This window comes from Pelodiscus sinensis, chromosome 1 (genome assembly GCF_052426305.1).
Source record: "Pelodiscus sinensis isolate ZL-2025 chromosome 1, ASM5242630v1, whole genome shotgun sequence".
Lineage (NCBI taxonomy): Eukaryota > Metazoa > Chordata > Testudines > Trionychidae > Pelodiscus > Pelodiscus sinensis.
The window spans coordinates 15,932,089-15,949,584 of record NC_143052.1 but is presented as its reverse complement, the minus strand read 5'-3'; the positions used below and the strand labels follow the sequence as shown (position 1 = coordinate 15,949,584).

Sequence of the window (17,496 nt, the reverse complement as noted above, 5' to 3'; positions counted from 1 at the left end):
CTATGCCGGACTATCAGAAGGGGGGGGACTATGAGGGGTCTGGGGTGGAGTGTGGGGGGGGGGGATGTGCCCCTTGGCACTGCGGGACCAACCCGGCAGCATCCCAGCTGCTCTGCCCCAGACTTCCCCAAGTCAGATGCTGCTGAAATTGACCAGCGGCTGACTCCGGGAAGCCCGGGGCAGAGCACCCCAGCTGCTCTGCCCCGCGCTTCTCCGAGTCAGCCGCTGGTCAGTTTCAGCAGCGGCTGAATCGGGGAAGCTGGGGGCAGAGCAGCTCCAATTGTCCGGCTGCCCGGAGCACTTCCAGGTTCCAGATGGTGCCAGACCATCAGGAGTGCGGGACCACTGGATGCTGGACCACTGGAGTTTTACTGTATATTGACTCTCTCCTCAGGGCCTATGTTATCAGCACTTCTAGCTATCTTCGAGACACTGAAGAAATTGAAGAATTTCACAGGGGTTTCAACAACTTCCACCCCATCATCAACCTCAGCCTGGATCAATCCACACGAGGGAGCCACTTCCTTGACACTACTGTACAATTACATGATGGACACATTTCCACCACCCTATACTGGAAACCTACCTACCACTACACTTACCTTCATACCTCTAGTTTGCATCTCACACACATTTCTCAATTTATTGTATAACGTCCAAGCCTTAAAATACAACCGGGATTTGCTCCAATCCCACAGAGACAAACACCTACAAGAGCTATATAGAACATTCTTAAAACTGAAATACCCACCCGGAGAAGTGAAAAAATAGATCAACAGAGCCAAAAGAGTACCCAGACACAAACTACTTCAAGACAGGCCCAAAAGAGAAAACAACAGAATTCCACTTGGCATCACCTACAGTCCACAACTTAAAATAAAAAATCTACAGCCTATCCTGGAAAATGATCCCTCTCTCTCACAGGCCTTGGGGGAAAGGCCAATCATTGCCTACCGACAACCCCCTAATCACAAACAAATTATTTCCAGTAACCACACAGCACACCTCCATCATAATCGTCCAGGAACCCACCCCTGCAATCAGCCCCAGAGCCAACTCTGCCCACACATCTACACTAGCGATTTCGTCACTGGACCCAACCACATCAGATGCTCATTTAACTGCACATCCACTAATGTGATCTATGCCATCAAATGCCAGCAATGCCCCCCTGCAATGTATATTGGCCAGATTGGACAGTCTCGATGGGAAAGAATTAATGGACACAAATCAGATATCCAAAAAGGCAATACACAAAAACCTGTTGGAGAACACTTTAATCTGCCTGGACATGCAGTAATGGATCTCCAAGTCACCATGTTGTTTCAAGCCAATTCCACAAGCCAGATACACAAAGAAGGATTAGAACAAGTTTAATTCTTATGAACAGGGACATCCTCTGCTGCCTCACATACTACCTTTCACATCCTAATGACTTAACCAAAACAAACAAACAAACAAACAAAAGAGGTGCTAATTGTTCTTATCAGCCTCTTGTAACTATTTGAACCATCTACTCACTGTCTCTCTTTTTTTCCCTCCCTTCCTTTTTTCTCTTTTTTTCCCTCCACACTTTCCCCCTCCCCCTTCCCTTATTTATTCTTGGATCTGGACTTCTAATACTCCTGTCATCTGAAGTGGGTTGTGCCCACAAAAGCTGATGATACCAACTACATGTTTTCTTAGTCTTTAAGGTGCTACTAGACTATTCATTGTTTTTTAAGTTTTTTCCTGTTACAGACTAACTCAGCTACCCCTCTGAAGCTGTTGTAACCAAGACAGTCTCTCAGAATAGTATAGTTTTTCTAGCTGCACTTGCATATGTAGAATTTGTGGGGTGTGCTAAATGAACCGTAGCAGTACACTGACTGGATGCAGTGGGAGACCATAGCTCCCACAATCAAGGTTTTGTGCAATCAGCAAGTACCTCAATTCATGAGCCCTTGCTCTACATGCGTGTCACTTTAGTAATACCAGTAGGACAAAATCTACACAGATGGAAACCAGAGAAAGCTGGCAACCCCGCTCATGGGCAGCATGGTAAACAAAATGTCTCAGGGGTCACACATAGAACCCTGATGGGCCGCAGCTAGCCCACCACTAGTTTATAACATTAGCACCAACTCCATAATAATTAGTGATTGTTAAAACTCCTATTGGGAAAAAACAGCTAGTTACACAAGTGTACAGGCCAGAAGCTGTATGCCTTTCACAATTAAATTAACATAACATTTGGAAAATATGCCTTAAGAAGCTCAGTCTATTTAGCTCTATTTACATGCCTTCCCTCCTCCCCCTTCACGTTAATGTGTAACTGCTGAAATTTTAAGCCAGCACCCTGTGAGCACGGTGCTCCCATGGAGCTGCCTCCTCTCTCCCACACTGCTGCTGCTAGGGCAGGGTGAAGGAAGCAGCTCCACAGGAATCGGTGCTCGCAGGAAACTGGCTTTTAAATGCTAGCTCCCCGTGAGCACTGGCTCCCGCCTACACCCCCAAACTGCTGCCTATATATCAGAGGCAGCAGCATGAGAGGACGGGGGGGGGGAGGCAGCTCCATGGGAGGCAGATCCATGGGAGCCAGTCCATAGAGAGCCAGTTTAAAACCCAGCTCCACACAAGCACCAACTCCCACCTCGCATGTAACCGTTTAAACGAATACGCTAACACATCCCTAACATGATTCCATGGCTAGAAGGAAGTTAGACAAATTCAAACTGGAAATAAGGTGTACATTTTTAACAGAAAGAATAGTTAACCATTACTGACAATTTTTAAATCAAGATTGGATGCCTTTCTAAAGATTTTCTCTAGGAATTATTCTGGAGAAGTTTTCTAATCCGTGCTATACAGGAGGGCTGATCAGATGATCACAATGGCCCCTTCTGGACTTGCAATCAATGAATGAGTTCCAAGGTATAAATTAAAGCAGAGAGGAGCAACCTAGGCTAGTGAGTGGGCCACGAGTGGCCCTCTTTCATCTCAGTGGCCCACAAGATTGTTATATCCAAGACAGTCTCCCGGGATAGGGTAGTTTTGCTAACTGTGCTTGCATACTTAGAATTTGCACTGTGCTGACTGAACAATAGCAGCAATCTGGATGCAGAGGGAGCACATGGCTCTCACGATGTTGACAGCACACACCTTACCACATGTCCTTGCTTGACATGTGTCACTTTTATAATATCGGTAGGAAAAAAACTATGTGGATGAAAACCAGCAGAATCTGGCAACCCTGTGCGTGGACACCAGTAAACAAAATGTTTTGTGGGCCATACACAGAACCCCAATAGGCATGTGCCCCTTGGGCCACAGGTTGCCGATGACTGAATTAAAGTGTTACCATTTAACATATCATAACTTTCAAGGGATGTTAAAAGGATTAACTTCAGCTGCACAGCTTGACAGAGTCCTAAAAAATACACAAGAGTTTGCTTATTACAAAAGCTTCTACTATCTTTTGAAACTTAAGACAATAACTCATTTGTGTATGTATGCTGATCTGTTTTAATCTTGTTTCTTTTTCCCAGTTAATAAATCTTTAGATAGTTTCTTATAGGCTACAAGCATTGTCTTTGTTATGATATCCAAGGTCTGCCTGACTGGGGAAGGTACTGATCCTTTGGGGCAGGGAGTAACCCATGATCCTGGTGAAAGAGACAATCTATCACAAAGGTACTCTTTGATGTTGTTGCCCTAGGGAGGCATCTGTGTCTAAAACCAGCCTGGAAATCTTATCATAGCACGACACCAAACTGTATTGAAAAAACCCACACTGCATACCTCCAATTCTTCAATAGTAGTATTTTCTTCATGGACTTTCAGATCATTCTGTGTGTCTTCTTCTCCTGGTTCCTGACCTCCTACAATTTCATTCAGATACTGCTGGTCAATCTTATCCAGAGCAGCCTTCAGGTCATTTCTCAAACCCTAGGAGAAGGTGAAGACATAGCTATTGTCACTATCTTATTTTACTTTTGATAATCAAATGAAACTTTCCACATTTGTTCATTAAAGGCCAAATCCTGCAGAGACAATTATAGGCTTGGCAGAATTCAATTTTTGTTTCTGGGTTGTTGTTATTTTCTAATTTTGATCCTATTTATTTTAAGATCTGGTTTCCTGTGAGGCCAAGAGACCCAAGACACCACGGTGCAAGGTAAGGATGTAAAAGTGTAGTCGATTAACTGATAAGCTAAAGCTTATAAGTTAATGCTATATACTACACACACTCCCCGCCACTACACACACTTGCCAGTAAATTTTTTAGCAGGCTGGCAAGCAGCCCATTTCAGTCCTGGCTTGTGATGAGTCCAGGACCTAGCTCTGTATTTAAAGTGTATTAGGTGCCGGACGGGCAGCCATCCCAGTTCAGTTCCAGCTTGCGCCAGGTCTGGGAGCTCAGACCCCCACCCTAGACAGGGGACGCTGCCACCTCTTTATCAGAGGCAGCAACACAGAGCAACGGGCAGCCAGTTTTTTTAAACTTGCTCCCCTCGTGGACCAGCTCCCACTTGGCACCCTACACTGCTGTCTCTGATACAGTGGCAGGGGTCTTCTCGGGAGTGAGGCCGGAGTGCACTGGCTGACGGCCCCGCCCCTAGGGATTATAAAATAGCTGGCTAACCAATAAGAATTCACGAGGTTACTTGACTATTCAAGAAACTGATATTTAACATCCCTAGTGCAAGGTCCAAAGCACACTGTGAAGAGCTTCAAAAGGATCTCACAAAATTAGGTGACTGGACCACAAAATTGCATTTATCAATGTTAAAGTTCATCTGCTAAGTAATGGATATTGGAAAACATAATCCCAACTATACGTATGAAATTATGAGGACTAAATTAGCTGTTGCCACTCAAGAGAGAGATCTTGGAGTCATTATGGATACTACTCTGAAAACGTCCACTCAATGTGCAGCAACAGGCAAAAAATCAAGTAGAATGTTAGGAATCATTAAAAAAAGGATAGAGAATAAGACAGAGAACATCTTACTACCTCTATATAAACTGGTGGTACACCCACATCTTCAACAGTGGGTACAGATATAGTTGACTCATCTCAAAAGATTATCTTGGCATGGGAGAAAGTTCAGAAAAGGACAAAAACAGGTTAGGGGTATGGAACAGCTGCCATATGAGAAGAAATAAAAAAAACTGTGAATTTTCAGTTTAGAAAAGAGAAGACTAAGGGGAGAATATTATAGAGATCTATAAAATCATGACTGGTATGGAGGAAGTGAATAAGAAAAGATATTTACTTGTTCCCACAACACTAGGGATGTTAAATATTGGTTAATTGAATAGTCAAGTAACCTCATGAATTCTTATCGTTACTTGACTATTCTATAATACCCAGGGGTGGGGCTAGCAGTGCTCCAGCCCCCTTCCCGAGGAGCCCTCTGCCACTCCACGTTGCTTCCTCTGTATCAGAGGAAGCAGCGTGGGCTGCCAGGTGGGAGCTGGTCCACGAGGGGAGCCAGTTTAAAAACCAGCTCCCCTCGCAGACTGGCTGCCTGTGGCCCAATGCAGCAGCCCCTGTCTGGGAAGGGGGAGGGTCTGAGCTCCCTTACCCAGCGCAAGCAAGAACTGAGCCGGGCTGCCTGCCCACCTGGCTCCTAATACACTTTAAATGCAGAACCACAGCAGGGGTAAGTCCCATAGCCATCACAAGCCATGACCAAGCCAGGCTGCTGGCCAGCCTGCTAAAACATTTATTGGGGGGGGGGAGGGGGGGAGCGTGTAGTCTATAACATTAAGCTATAAACTTTTGCTTATCGGTTCGGCTACACTATTACATCCATATATAAAGTAAGAATCACCAAATGAATTTAATAGGTAGCAGGTTTAAAACAAACAATAGGAAGTATTTCTTCACACAACATACAGTCGACTTGTGGAACTCCTTGCAGAGGATATTGTGAAGTCCAAGACTAACAAGGTTCAAAAATGATTTAGATAAATTCAGGGAGGATAGATCCATCAATGATGCCCCTACCCTCTATTTGCCAGAGTGGACTGGGTGACAGGGGTGGATCACTCAATGATGACCTGTGCTGTTCATTCCCTCTGGGCCACCTAGCCACAGTTGGAAAACAGGATACTGGGCTAGATGAACCTTTGGTCTGACCCAGTATGGCCGTTCTTATGTGCAAGAAGAGCAATGGTTGTCCTGGGCAGAGATCCCTGGCCATGACTGTAAGGAAAATGACCTGCAGCCACAGGCAAAGCGATACTACTGGCTTGTGAGTGAGCAAACATGGGCGTGATAACAGAGCTGCAGAGGATTCCCTTCATGACCAAAGGGCTGATGACATCAGATCACTGCAGACATGCCAGTTGTTACTGATTGATTTTTTCCCCATTGATTTCAGTGTACCATCTGAAATCAACATTTACTGAGTTATCAATTAAAATCAAATTTCCATCTAGCCTACTTATATAAAGTGTTTAATCTTAAGCACATGAATAGTTCCACTGGATGCCTTCAAGAGAAGCACTTAAATGCTTAAAATTAACTACCGAGCTAAGTCTTTACAGAATCACATACTTTAAAAAACCCCAACCAGCGCGCACTGATATTTTCAGCAGGAAAGCAAGGAGGATGGATTCAGCCTTCAGGGCTCTCAGTATGGTACCTTTCATGAGCAATAAACTCACAAACACAAGAAATGCAACAGTGGAGTCTCATCCAGCCGTCTGCTCTGCCCTGAACAAACAATGACATTTATCTACAATGACTCCAACCATCTGTGCATTGTCACCTTTAGTATAGATAAAAGATTATTGCCTTTTTTAAAACACAACAGTAATTGAAATAAGACATTCAGTGAATGGTTTAATTTTTCTTATTCAAAGAAATGTGTGCAATTAAAACATGGAGTAAGGTGATACATTATGATTACAGTCTGGTGCTAAGCTTTTAAGTAACAGAAAGAAAAGTGAAAATTGTGCTTACTTGAATGCTACACAACGCCTATTCTCTAAATGACGCAGTCCTAATGGTACAAAGTCCTACCATTTAATAGGCTAAGCCTCACCCTGAGACAAGCTCCCTTACTCCTACAGTTTGGAGTACAGATATTTACTTATTTCCACCTTTTCAGTAGGGATGTAAAAGTGTAACCATTGAAACAGTTTACCAATATGCACCAGCTTATTGGTTTCTGTTATGGTTACACTCCAGCTCCCCAGGAGCCAGATGTCACCCTGCAACGAAGCCTCCCCAGGGCTGGCAGGGGCTGCCGGCTCTGCTTCTGGAGAGCTGCTGTCACCCTGCACTGAGGGCTCTGCAGTATAAAAATTATACTACAAAGCTTGAAGCACATGTAACTGATATGATTTTTAGTGGTTACACAGTTATATTTTTACATTACTTTTTACATCCCTACTTTTCAGTAATTGCTCTTGACTATCAGGAGTACTTCACTCAGCCATTTTTGTTAGCTTCCGATATTTGAACCAAAATAGCTTTCAACCCCACTCAGGTGGAGCTAAACCACTACATAGGCTTGAAACATGTTTTCTAAATCCATTTTATTTTCTGCCTTACAGCCCAGTCCTGCTTTCATTAATGGCAATGGCAGCATTGCCACTGACTTCAGTGGGATCAGGTCTTTGCTGACAAGACTTTTTAAAAACTGTTGTCTTGTTTATCCAGCTTCAAGTCTTTAGAGCGGAAAAGAGGTACGAGTACTGCACAGAATCACCAGGTCCTGAACTAGCTGGGGCCCTTGTTTAGCAACTCATTGGAGACCTGAGATAGATTTGAAAGGGTTTTTAAATCAATGACTACTTGGGCACATAAATAAACAATGCTGATGATGATGTAGAAGAGAATTCAACTTATTCTTCTAGTTGTGTTTGCTGGAATATGTAAAAATTAATAGGAGTCAGTCACAATAGGCATTGCCTTTAAACATGTTTTTTTCCTTTGTTTCTGCAATCTGAAAAAATAAATTAAAAGTCCGGCCAAAGTAGGTATTATCCTTTCTAATGTATAAATATGCTCTTTCCCTTCATTTTTGCAGCCTAAAAAAATAAGCAAGCACGCAGCTGCTCTTCTTTGTTGTGTCCTTTACTTACCCTCACTGGCTCTGTATAAAATATTTCAGGGTTAGTTTTCTCGTAATCTCTGTAACCTGCTAATTCAAAAAGTTTGTAGCATAAAAAAGTGATAATTTAATTTAAAAATTTGTAAATAATAATCGGGGCAGGTATAATACTATTCATCACCTGCCTGTTAATATTCATTGTATAAAGGTTAACATACAAAATAAAGTTTTTAAAAAAGTAGCAGTAAGTGTGTAAATTAACATACTAAAATAAATAAAAGGGTGTAATTGGTACCAAGTTATTGCCACTCAAAACAATAAGTTGGGGGTCCAAGGTTAACAGACATGGGCAATAAAGCAGTTCTATTTACCCCATCCACTCCCGGGTCACCTGTTTCTTCTCTAACAGTGTTGCAGATATCAAAAGGGTACACGAGGAAAAATTCAGGGCCTGTTTGCATGGAAAGTTAGTGTGCTGCAAGTTGGGAGGTGAATCTACAGTGTACAAGTCTTCCACATACTAACTCACTGTGTGGACTTTGCTATCATGCACTAAACATTCTGTAGTGTATTCTGACGTACTTCCAGGTAGACAGGCTCTGTGCCACATCCTCCCTTGAACAATCAAGCAGCAAAGAGAGAACAGGCAGAGTAAAAGGCAGGCTGCATCCACATTTGTCACTGTATTATGCAGTTACATATGGGAGTGAAAGGCACTTGCAGAGGGATAGAATGAGGAAAGCTCCAGCACCAGGGAGCTACTGGATTTTCCTGTTGCTTGCCCATCAGAGCCATTCACTGCAGCAGAGGGAGACTGTGGATGGGAACACTACATGACTAAAAATAGCAGGGTAAAGGTGGGAGGTACTGCTTGGCATGTAAAAAGACCATATAGGGTACATACCCTGGAGGTCTAGCCTTTGTAGGGCACTCTACCCTGGTGTACCTGCCTAAGACATGCCTTACTATGTACACTGGTATGTATAACAGTGCTAGCTGGGTGTGCACTATCTGTACTTTGTATGCTGCCATAAGTGTAGACCTATCCTAGCACATAAGGAACAAATTTGTTAACTAAGATGCTATCTTAAGTCATGTTTCAGAACTAAACTGTACTTTAAATTGAAAAAAGCTTTAATTTTTTTAAATCTAGAAGTAAGGAATTTGAAAAACTTGAACTGCACATCAGAAACAATGCACTCCCCCTGTTAATAACATGTCTCTGCTCAGACGCAGACCATTCAACATACTCCTTTCCAGGTAGAGATGCCTATATTATAGAGTATCAGAGGGGTAGCTGTGTTAGTTTGGATCTGCAAAAGTGACAAGGAGTCCTGTGGTACCTTATAGACTAACAGATGTATATGAACATAAGCTTTCATGGGCAAAGACCCACTTCGTCAGATGCATGTAGTGGAAATTTCCAGAAGCAGGTATAAATATGCAGGCTAGAGATAATGAGGTTAATTCAGTCAGGGAGGGTGAGACCCAGAAGTGGGAACTGAAGGTATTTTCCATTTTGCTTTATGACTTTTCATCCTTATAAAAATCCAGACACAGTAAATGCTCAGAGAAAACTAGTTCCACATACACTTATTCTGTTGATGCTCAGCTCTTACTTAACGGGTCTTACCTTGTTAACTTCAGGTGCAAGAATTTCTATTTTCCTCAAACGCTGAAATGCATCATAATCTGTTTCTCCAAACAATCTGATTGGTTCACCTCTCTCTCTCAACCTCCTAATCACCTGCAAAGAATGAACAAAATGTTCCCTTATGCAAAACTGGATAGAAAGCAAAATAAAAATCCAACTAACTTTATTTACTTAGCATAAAATAGCAACCTTAGCCAGAGGGGAAGGGGAAATGCTATAGTCTAAAGAGCTGCAGCAAAATGTTCCACTTTGTGGTTTGAATATAAAAATTCCCATGACATTTCAGCAAAAGGTCATTTTAATTCAAATATTACTGATCTAAATTCTGTTTAGAATCTCATGCAGATTCCTGGAATTTCTTCTTAATGGCTTATTTTGAACTAATATGCAAGATTATCAATCTTTAATTGTAGAATGGGATTTTTAAAAGTGTCCAAGTGACATGACATAGCCCAAATCAGGTTGGTGCTTGAGAAAATTCCATCCAGTATCTTTAAACTTTGCAAAATCCTACTTAGCCACTTGACTAGGGCAAGAAAAGCCTTTTTCATCAATGAGAGTGTGGATGAGCAGATCTGATGATTGAGCTATTAAGAAGCCTTTTACCCATGCATCTCAGAGCACTTGACAAACATTAATATGTCTCAATATTCTGATGTGGTACTTACATAGTCTTAATTTAAAGAACAGCATACTGAGGCAGAGGCATTAACTTGCCCAATATCACAAGATATGGGTAACTTACCAAGAGATGGGTAGTCTCAAGACTACAATCCCATTTCCATGCACTACCTGCTAAATCACACAGCCTCCCTCATCAAGTTCATTTCAAATATACTAACTTGGTCTAGGTTCCTTTTTGCACAAATAAACAAACAAGCAATAGGCCCATTGGTAGCTTACATTTAATACAGCACTCTCACTGATTGATGTTCACTCAGTAACATGATTCTTTGCACAGACTCCTGTATTTGGATAAGCACTGAACTTTCAGTACTCACTACACAATGAGTGGACACTGAGCTGGCATATTGACACTGAAACACCTCTCAGATGAAGTTACAATGCTTATGAGCAAAGCTATGATGCATGGTGATGGGGGCTTCACATTCCATAATAGACTGCATCTATGAAACTCAACTTGAAACCATCAGTCCATTGGGCACATTTTCAATATCCACTACACAGAGAAGGAAATGATAAGGCGACACAACTAAGATGTTATGGGTATCTTAACTGTGAATTTCCAACACTCCCACATAATAAGTTTATTTTATAACTTAACTCTGAATTGCCCTGCACTCCAATGTTATATGTGAGGGGCTTTGTTTTACTAGCAATGAACCTGTAAGAGACTTTTACTCTTAAACAAGTGAAAGAACATACCAGTAACTTTAGTTTGACTGTTTTTTGGGGATATATAATTTTTTTTTTAAACCTAGATTATATCTTGATTTGGACTAACATGTCACAGACACACAAGCTGGAAAAATAGAATTTGAAAAAATTCAGCCTGTAGCTTTCAATCCTATAATCCCTTATTCATTAGATAGTTTAAAAAATCCTCTGGAAGGGTAGTAGAAGTAAGAACTCATGCAGCAATAAGGGTGAAAAAAGAGGCTTTCCACCAAACATTCCTGGGCATTTAACTGCTACTACTCTCTCATTAGTGTTTTGCACAACCCAAAAAGAAGGCCTCTGAATGAGAACTAAATAGAACCACTGCAACAAACTCTTGAGATGGCAATTATTTAACTAAACACTATTATTCTGTAGCAGGACAGATACAATCTGGAATAGAGGGCTATAGATTATTAGGAAATGTAGCCTTAATTGGGGAAATTTAGAACCCATTTGCTATAATCACAAGTTAATTAATGATGTTTGATTTTACCTCTTGTCTGGAAAGAGTCATGGGTAACTTCTCTTCTGCCAGTTCTAGCTCCAACACTGGATTCGATGAAGTCACTGGTTTCTCTTCCTCCTCGTTCTGTTGTACCTACACAACAACAATATCCATTACAACAAACTAAGAGAAGAAAATCTATAGTTTTAAAGGTATACATAGTTAGACTCTAAACTCTTGAACAGGGGCTGCTTCTTATTATGTATTTATGTAGCACAATGGGTGCTGATCATGATCAGATCTCTAGGGGCATCCACAGTACTAGTAAAATGATATAGATAGAATCCTATATCAGTATACGCTTTGATTAAAATATGTCTGATCTTATTACAAATATCTGTTTCTTCTAATCTCACTTCCATGGGATGGGATGGGATGGGATGGGATGGGATGGGATGGGATGGGATGGGATGGGATGGGATGGGATGGGATGGGATGGGATGGGATGGGATGGGATACCTCCTTTAAAGCAGTGCAAGGAAACAGTAGTGCTAAAGCACATAAAATTTTGAATACAAACAGAAAAATTACTACTTATTCTCTGGAAACACTTTTTTCAGAATTTGTCAAATGAACACAGTCCAATGCAAAAACATAAACACACCATGCCTTCATTATAAGCATAGCATCATATCATCTGTTCCCCCACTCAGAAAAGGGTGTTCTTGAACTAAATTGAACCATTTCTTAATTGTACAACTTAATGTTTTGATAGAGCTGCAAGGTTTGGTGGACAAAAATGTTAAAAGAAAGATAGCACTCATATCAACACAGCGTCCTTTAAAATCCGTGTTGTAAGTTACACATGTAAAGTTGTTGAAAATAAATGAAAATCAAATGGGCAGACTGATGCCGGTCATTTTCTGAAACAAAGGAAAAAAATTGGAGGATGAGGGTGAGCAGTGTAGAAACTTCCTAATCCTTTACTGGGTTTTGAAAAGGTACTTTATTTTTTATTTTATTATATAGTGTATTACATTATGTTGGCATCTGTGTATGATAAGCAAGTTCCAGTTTCTAGTTTTCTTTAAATCAGTGACTTGTTGGATGTCCTAGACAGGCTAGAAATGAAGCTTTTATATTGTTTCTGGCCAAGACCCCAATCTTGCTACAGGACCAAGGTACAAATCTGTATTCAGTGCTACACTAGCAAATGCAGGGAACAGTCTTGCATTACAGGCTCGCTCAAAGCGCCTGCAAGCAATGGAAGGTCAAGCCAATGGTTAGGATCTAAAGCAGGGGAGGGCAAGATGCAGCCCTCTGAGCCTTTTGATCTGGCCTGCAGCCCACCCCACCAAGACCCTGAGGCAGGCTCTCTGCCTGCTGCAACCTAGAGGCTGCTCCCTCTAGGCAATGCATGCCCCTAGTGGGGAGGTAAGACGGCGGGGGGGGGGGGGGACTTTGCACACTGCCTCCGCCTCAAGCCCCATCACTCCCTCCATAGAAAAGTGCAGCCCTTGACCACTTACCAAAATCTTGGGAGTGGTCCACCATCAAAAATTATTGCCCACCCCTGATCTAAACACAGGAAGGGGACGGTACACTTACTGAAAATAAAAATCATCACTGCAAGGGTAAAATAGTAACCTCCTTAAGATAAGACTGGAACTAGCTGAAGCACATAAAGAGAAAATACAACTCAATGTCAGAAGAATTTCTGAAATCTCTAGGTTATAATAATTTATTTTTTGTTTATAAAACAGCAGCATATGAGGGAAGATTTAAGCCATTCTGTAAGCTGGACTCAAAGTTACAAGCAATAACTTTGCTGCAATTATGTTTGCTTTAATGCTCTCTCTTTACAAGTGAGTCAAATGCTTACATGTTACTAATGCAGTATAAGCAAAGCAAAGCACCCGCTTTAAAAAAAAATCAGTCGGCTTTCTACCTCTTAGTAATACATTTAAAAAAATTCAAATGCAGAAATCTGGGAGGCTCTAAAAAAAGCACTAAGTTAACTAGAAATCCACTTAAAACCACTCTGAAGATCATGTTTTAATTCAAGGAGATTATTGTAGCAAAATAGATATTCCAACTCAAGTCCTGGGTCTCTTAACTTTTGTTTGGATCTCCCATCAGCCACATCCTGAAACATGCAGGACTGAATTCAAATGACACATGCATGGTGGAAACACCCCATAGTTAAAGCAATTCATAAAACCTACACGGGTTACCTAAAAACCTACAAGCATTATTACACTTTTAACATATAAGGAGCTTCTTATCCCAAGTGACAGAAATGATGCTAGAATCACTAGTCTTAGTTTGAAGAAATCCAAATAACAACTATACAACTAGCATAAATCATCACTCTCTTCCAAGATGAAATGACTGTACAATAACTAGATTCTCAGAACAGTTCCTGATGCATGTACAGTTGCCAAAATGGTTCTCTCTCACAGGTAAACCGTATGATTATACCTACAAAGACCAAACATTATATTTGAGCAGAGTGTTGGATTGACTGGGTAAAGTTCTACTAAAACAAGGCTTTTTATTTCTGAATAGCAAACATAAAACAGTATACTGAAGGATCCAAATTAAGAGTGAAGCAAGTCCCTCCCTATGAATACACACAAATAAACCACCACACTGTCAATTCCAGCAAACTACTTAACTGATGCTGTTAAGGAAGAAATAATAGCCTTCCAGATCACTCATTTGTTTCAAAATGTACACAGAGTTTAAGATTGCTTGCTAGTATTTTTGCCTGAAAAAAGTTAGTGCTCTGTTGGATATTTTCAAGCACTGGAACTTTTGGGCCAAGAAGAACATAGACGTTTTGCATACTAAACAACTTGGCTGGGTTCTTCCTTAGCACCCAAGGATGTTATCTCTGCTTCTCTCTCTGGCCTATTTCATCAGGAAGACCTTAAACTTGTTCTTAGTTTACAGGCAGGCCTATTTTTAAAAAAAATAAGGGAAGATGGCTATATTAGATTCAGCATTCATGCCTAAAACACAATTTAAAAAGAAAAAGGCAAGCTTTAATCCCAAGACACTTCATGCTTTCCACAAGAAAAAAGCCAAACCATAACACAAACTTAAATAGCTATATATCATGCATTTTTTCCTGCATTAAAAATGTTTTGGGAAACTCATACCTCTCCAGGTGGCTTCTCATTTACAGGCTAATGTATAACATTGACAAATTGAACAAAGAACAACAATTATCATCAACATTTGGATTGTTGATATTAAATATAGACAAAGTGAACACACAAACCACTGAATTAATAATTACAGTACCTGGTAGCCACATCTTTCATAGTATGCTTCCGCTTCTTTCTTAGCTAGCTCACTGCGCTTGAAATATTTTCTGTTTCCCTATAAAGGAGGACAACAATGTGTTACAGTTTTATACAACTTGAAACCAACCTCTGTTCAGTAACATCTCAAAGATTCTTTGATTTGCCCAGTCTAATTAGATTTTCTAGCAGAGAGGAAAATATTCTCAAAGGCACCTCCCAATTTACTTTCCTTCATGCCTGTCACGACATCAGAATAATATTATTAAGAATCATACAATCTGATTGGAAAGTAAGCACAATGTATATTAATAACTAAAACTCCTGGTGGTTTGAAAAAGCTGGTCTATGTATTATTGCTTTCAGATTATCAGGACTTGAAACTGGTTTATACAACTTCCCCCCCTTTACTGTGCATAATGAGGCCCTAGCTATGCCACAAAATTAAATTTGTAAGAAACCATTGTAATCAATTTCAACTAGGTAGCTGAGTCACTACTAAGAAGAGAGCCTTATTAAAACCGGTTTCTGAAATCATTTGATACTGTGAGTATATCTACAATAGACAAGGACATTGTTCAGGAATATCATTTGTCTGTAATAGCTAGCTGTCATGTTTTCCCCTAACAACAGTTTAGTACACTATTTTTTTAAAAGGATCATTTAAACATGACCAAATATAGCTTGGTTTCCACCTGTGACTGTACAAGTGCTTTCTCAGACCCCAGAAACACCCAGTGCATAAAACTCAGCACAAGTCTCTCTCTCTCTCTCTCTCTACCTACAAAAAGGCTGCAAATCCTCTGAAGTAATGATGTCCATGACAGTGACTGTTACTTTGATGTGTCTTTCTCAATACTTAATATAAAGTAAAGTCTCACCTACTATATACTCTCAGCTCTACTAATAATAACAACATGAAAACTGGTATTTTTCAGCACAAAAGCTTATCATTTAACCAACTAAATGAATCAGATGGACAACAAAATTGGTGGTGTATGTAACAACTAAACCCAATTCCCAGATCAGATGATGTGCCCAATGGCGTGCCTGCATATGTTGGTGATACATCTCAAAGACTTTATTTTGTAGCTTCATGAAGACTTCACCAAAACAACTTCCCCTTTGAGATCATGTGCAAGAAATGGAGCAGCAAATAATGTCTGGGTTTTTCCCAGGTCTGTTACATCAGCTTATGTTGAAAACAACAAAACTCTACACGTTGTTTTAGTCACCGAAATACTGATGAACAAGGAAATAGCCTTAACTCTGTGATGTAAGTGTAAAAGCCTGGGAAGGCAAATAAAGTAGGTATGTAAAAAGACATTAAAAATGCAACCATGTAACTGCTCAAAATCCTAAGTTACACATGCTGCAGACTGCAGTATAATACTTATATATAAGATTTATACTGTAGAGCCCGCAGCGAAGCCTCCACAGAATCAGGGCCTGCAACCCCCCCTGCTGACCCCACTCCCAAGAAGGCTTTGCTATGGGCTCTGCAGCCAGCTCCCTGAAAGCAGAGTTAGCAGGGGTTGCTGGCCCCGCTCCCAGGGAGCCAACGTGTAACCTGTGAGCGGAGGATCTGCCAGGGACAGGGACTGCTGCCTGAGGTGGTCCCTGCAGGGATGGCAGGGAGCTGCTCCAGCCCCTACCAGTTAACCAGAGCCGGTAAGAGGCTTACCGGTTAACCATTTATATCCCTACAAGAGAAAAGAACCTGGAGCGATTCCCTGCATCTCCATTTCAGGGAGGGGGGGACCCCCAAACTTTACAAGGCTGACAAATCCCCTGGCAACAGGTGTCCCGCCCCACTTCACAGCAGTGCGCTGAGAAATCATTCTGGGTCAGCTGCGAGTGTTGCCTCCCGCCTCCCGGGTGAGTGAAGAACACAGACAGCCGGGGGGGGGGGATCCCTTCAGTCCAAACGTGCAGTGAGGGGGTGAGAACGAGGGATCCGGGGTGTCTCCGCCGTTGGGGGTGGGGGGGTCGCTGGCTGATCGCCCTACTCTGGCATTAACCCCCCCCCCCCGGAGCCAGGGTCCCTCGCACACCCCCGCCCCTCCCCGCGGGCCCCTCCACACCCCCATGAGCTCCTTCTCCTCCAGCAACTGCCGCTTCCGGCTGATCTCCGCCTTGAGAATGTCCATGTCCCGCGCCGAGCTGCGCAGCCCCGCAGTCGGGCTCCCGCTCCCACTCCCCTGCCGCCACCGGAAGCGCCGCAGCCACACAACGGACGTAACTTCCGGTCGGGCTGGTGCACCAGCCGGAGAGGGCACCGAGGGAAGGAGCGGGGAGTCGAGCGCCTGCAGCGCCCCCTGCCGACCACCGCCACACGGGCGGGGCTAGCCGGTGCGGGTGGGGGATCGCTGTGAACAGCCAGTGGGGTGTGAGTGCGTGTGATTGGGGCACGTGTTCGTGCCTCCCAGAGGAATGTGTGTAGTTGGGGAGGGGGGAGGAGGAGTGTATCAGAGGGTGTGTCAATGTGAATGTGTGCTACTGTGCTGGGGGTAGTGTGAGTGTGCCACGGGTGTGTGACTGTGCCACAGGGTGTGTCAATGTGAATGTGTGCTATTGTGCTGGGGGTAGTGTGAGTGTGCCAGGGGTGTGTGACTGTGCCAGGAGCAGTGTATCAGA

The 17,496-nt window shown here is 42.2% G+C and overlaps 1 protein-coding gene across 2 annotated transcripts in view; it reads right to left on the bottom strand.

Moving 5' to 3' along the window:
* PRPF18 (pre-mRNA processing factor 18) overlaps positions 1–17,102 on the bottom strand; it is a 28,693-nt gene extending 11,591 nt beyond the window's left edge. The window contains exons 1-6 of one of the 2 annotated variants that reach the window (XM_075926076.2): positions 16,944–17,102; positions 14,861–14,938; positions 14,716–14,742; positions 11,600–11,704; positions 9,685–9,798; positions 3,781–3,927 (exon numbers count right to left, since the gene is read on the bottom strand). In XM_075926076.2, the coding sequence (XP_075782191.1) occupies positions 3,781–3,927; positions 9,685–9,798; positions 11,600–11,704; positions 14,716–14,742; positions 14,861–14,938; positions 16,944–17,009 (537 nt within the window). In that variant the 5' untranslated portion in view covers positions 17,010–17,102. The remainder of the gene's footprint in view (positions 1–3,780; positions 3,928–9,684; positions 9,799–11,599; positions 11,705–14,715; positions 14,743–14,860; positions 14,939–16,943) is intronic. The other variant, XM_006117114.4, reaches the window with a different exon arrangement.
* Between the last annotated feature and the right edge of the window lie 394 nt (positions 17,103–17,496).